This window comes from Bombina bombina, chromosome 6 (assembly GCF_027579735.1).
Source record: "Bombina bombina isolate aBomBom1 chromosome 6, aBomBom1.pri, whole genome shotgun sequence".
NCBI classification, from domain to species: Eukaryota; Metazoa; Chordata; class Amphibia; order Anura; family Bombinatoridae; genus Bombina; species Bombina bombina.
This window is the reverse complement of record NC_069504.1, coordinates 1,034,000,645-1,034,003,134: the sequence shown is the minus strand read 5'-3', so window position 1 is coordinate 1,034,003,134 and position 2,490 is coordinate 1,034,000,645. Positions and strand designations below refer to the sequence as shown.

The window sequence follows — 2,490 nt, the reverse complement described above, 5'->3', positions numbered from 1 at the left end:
TATTAAAAGAAAATGGAGGCTTAGCTTTACCAGACATAAGATTGTATAATCTCTCTTTTCTTGCTCGAGTCGTAGCAGACTGGATTTCATCCAACAACTATGTTCTGAACAATTATCTTGAGGCCAACGTTTGTTATCCGTATTCTCTGACTGCGCTACTACATTTATTACCTAAAGAACTTCCAGCAGAAATCAAAAGATTTAAAACAATTCTCAACCCACTTAAGGCGTGGCATAAAATAGTAACTCTTCTTTCAATTAATAACAAGGCTTCTTGTCTCTTGCCTATACTAGGTAACCCTACTTTCCAAGCTGGTTTGCACTCAGAGGTTTTTAGAAAATGGCATACTTCCGGATTAACAAAGGTATATCAAGTAATAGATAGAGGAAGGAAATGCATTAAAACATTTCAGGAATTAAAAAGGGACTTCGACCTGTCCAATAAAGACTTTTTTGCATATTTGCAATTAAGACATTTTGTCCAGGACCTAGTTAAAAAAGCAGGCTGGGAATGGGGATTAGGCAAAATGGAGGACTGGCTTATTTTAACAAAAAGGGGCCATATGTCAGTTGCACCGTGTTATCATCTTCTCTGTGCGAACAAAGGGGCGCCGGTCTTGGCAAAATTGGCCTCCTATTGGAATACATTAATCCCTCAGAATAATATTGAGTCAAAAACTATACAACGGTCAATTAAAAAAATTACTCAGGTGACACTATCTGCAACCTGGAGAGAGGCCCATGTCAAGCTTCTTCATGGGGCATACTTTACCCCTGAGAGAGGTTTTAAGTGTGCTAATATGGGGTTTAATAAATGTCCTAAATGTTCATATCAGGCAGCTGATCTAATACATATGTTCTGGCACTGTCCAAAGATTAAAAATCTCTGGACTAAGGTTGAATACTGGCTAAAGAAGGTACTAAAGATAGAACATGTTTCTTTGACACTATATCAGATAATACTTTGTCTCAAAAAAGATCCTGGCAGACAAAATAATGAAAGAATAATAATCTCCACTATTCTTGCCACCAGATATCTAATTTGTAAAAAGTGGAAAAGCTGCACAATACCAAGTATCTCTGAAATTAAAAAATGCATGAAAAAGCAGTGCATCTTAGAGCAGAGAGGTGCGGATATAAACAATGAACAGGACATTAAAAGATTCTTTGATAAATGGGCAGCCTTTTTAAAAATATTTCCTGCCACAGAAATAGATCATATAATCTTTCCCTTCAGGAACACAGAAATTGTTCTATTAGGAAACTGGTAGAGAAGCAGGAGGAGGAAGGTGACAGAGACAGAGCCATTTTTTCCTTCTTTTTTTTTTTTTTTTTTTTTTTTTTATTTTTTTTCTTCTCTGGCGGTGAACCAGCTGTGTCGCTCTTCCGCACAGGGGGGGAGGGGGGAACGAGAGGGGGGGAGGATGTGAAAAATAAAGACCCCAAGCACTTATCGACCCAGGGTCAGGAGGAGCACAGAAAAGAAGAGAGAGCATGTGGCAGAGCGTGGGTCTGACATTTTTGGTATTCATAGCCACATTAGTCTGTGTTCTACTGTTTATGCTATGTGGTTGGTACGTGGTTTGGCATCTCTTCTTATCAAAATTCAAGTTCCTTCGAGAACTTGTATGTGACAGTGGTTCTATACAAGGAGAAAGTGAACCGTCTGAACCACTCAAAGAAGCAGACTCTCCACCTACTCCACAGAGGTCACGGCCAAAGACTCCCCGACAAAGGTGGCCACCTGCTGAAGAGGGCACCTAAGAATGTCAGCAGTTCAAAGCATCGTCCATTGGGAAACTCAAATGCAATATTTTACTTATCTGCACTGTAGAAGTCAACTTTTTCATTTTATTGAAGCACTGACTTCATAAGGTTGGGGTAGGTGAGAATACCAGGGGAATACATTAATTTACCATTCAAATGCTTTACTACAGTTTAGCTGTGTATATATATTCTGCTTTTCCAATGGCTGTGAAGGTATTATTTGCATGATGGTAGACATGGGAAGGAAAGACAGAGAACCATGTGTAACATGCACTTACTGTCTTCTATAAGCTGGGATTGTCACTGTTTTAGCTGTGTAACAATAGGAAGCATATCTACCTGTATTAGCCCACTGAAGTGGACTGGCATGCAAGAATTCAAGGCCATTTAGTTCTGACCCTTGGGAATGTTGTCCTTCAAAAAGGGCCCTAAGTGCATTTAATAATTTCACAGCTTCAACATTCCATGTTGTGATGTTATAGTGTTGAAGTAAAAAAAAATTAGACTTCCAGATAGAAGTAAAAACCTTTTAGTCAATCTGCTTTGCTAAAGAAACACTTGTTTAGGGATTCTGTTAACAAAAAGCCAGTAAAAAAAAAAAAATTGCAGCAGTGCATTGCTGCTGCAGCAAAAAAAAAAATCACAGCCTCCAGAATGCCAATATATAAAGGGTTATATTACCAGATTCTTGGCCTTAGCTCTTATGTATTTTGTCATGAATCT

At 38.6% G+C, this 2,490-nt stretch overlaps 1 protein-coding gene across 1 annotated transcript; it reads left to right on the top strand.

The window, feature by feature from the left end:
* Positions 1–1,463: 1,463 nt before the first annotated feature.
* LOC128662440 (small integral membrane protein 13-like) lies at positions 1,464–2,049 on the top strand. The gene has a single exon (XM_053716224.1). It carries the CDS (start codon positions 1,495–1,497, stop codon positions 1,762–1,764), a length of 270 nt encoding a protein of 89 aa, XP_053572199.1. The 5' UTR covers positions 1,464–1,494; the 3' UTR covers positions 1,765–2,049.
* Positions 2,050–2,490: the final 441 nt, after the last annotated feature.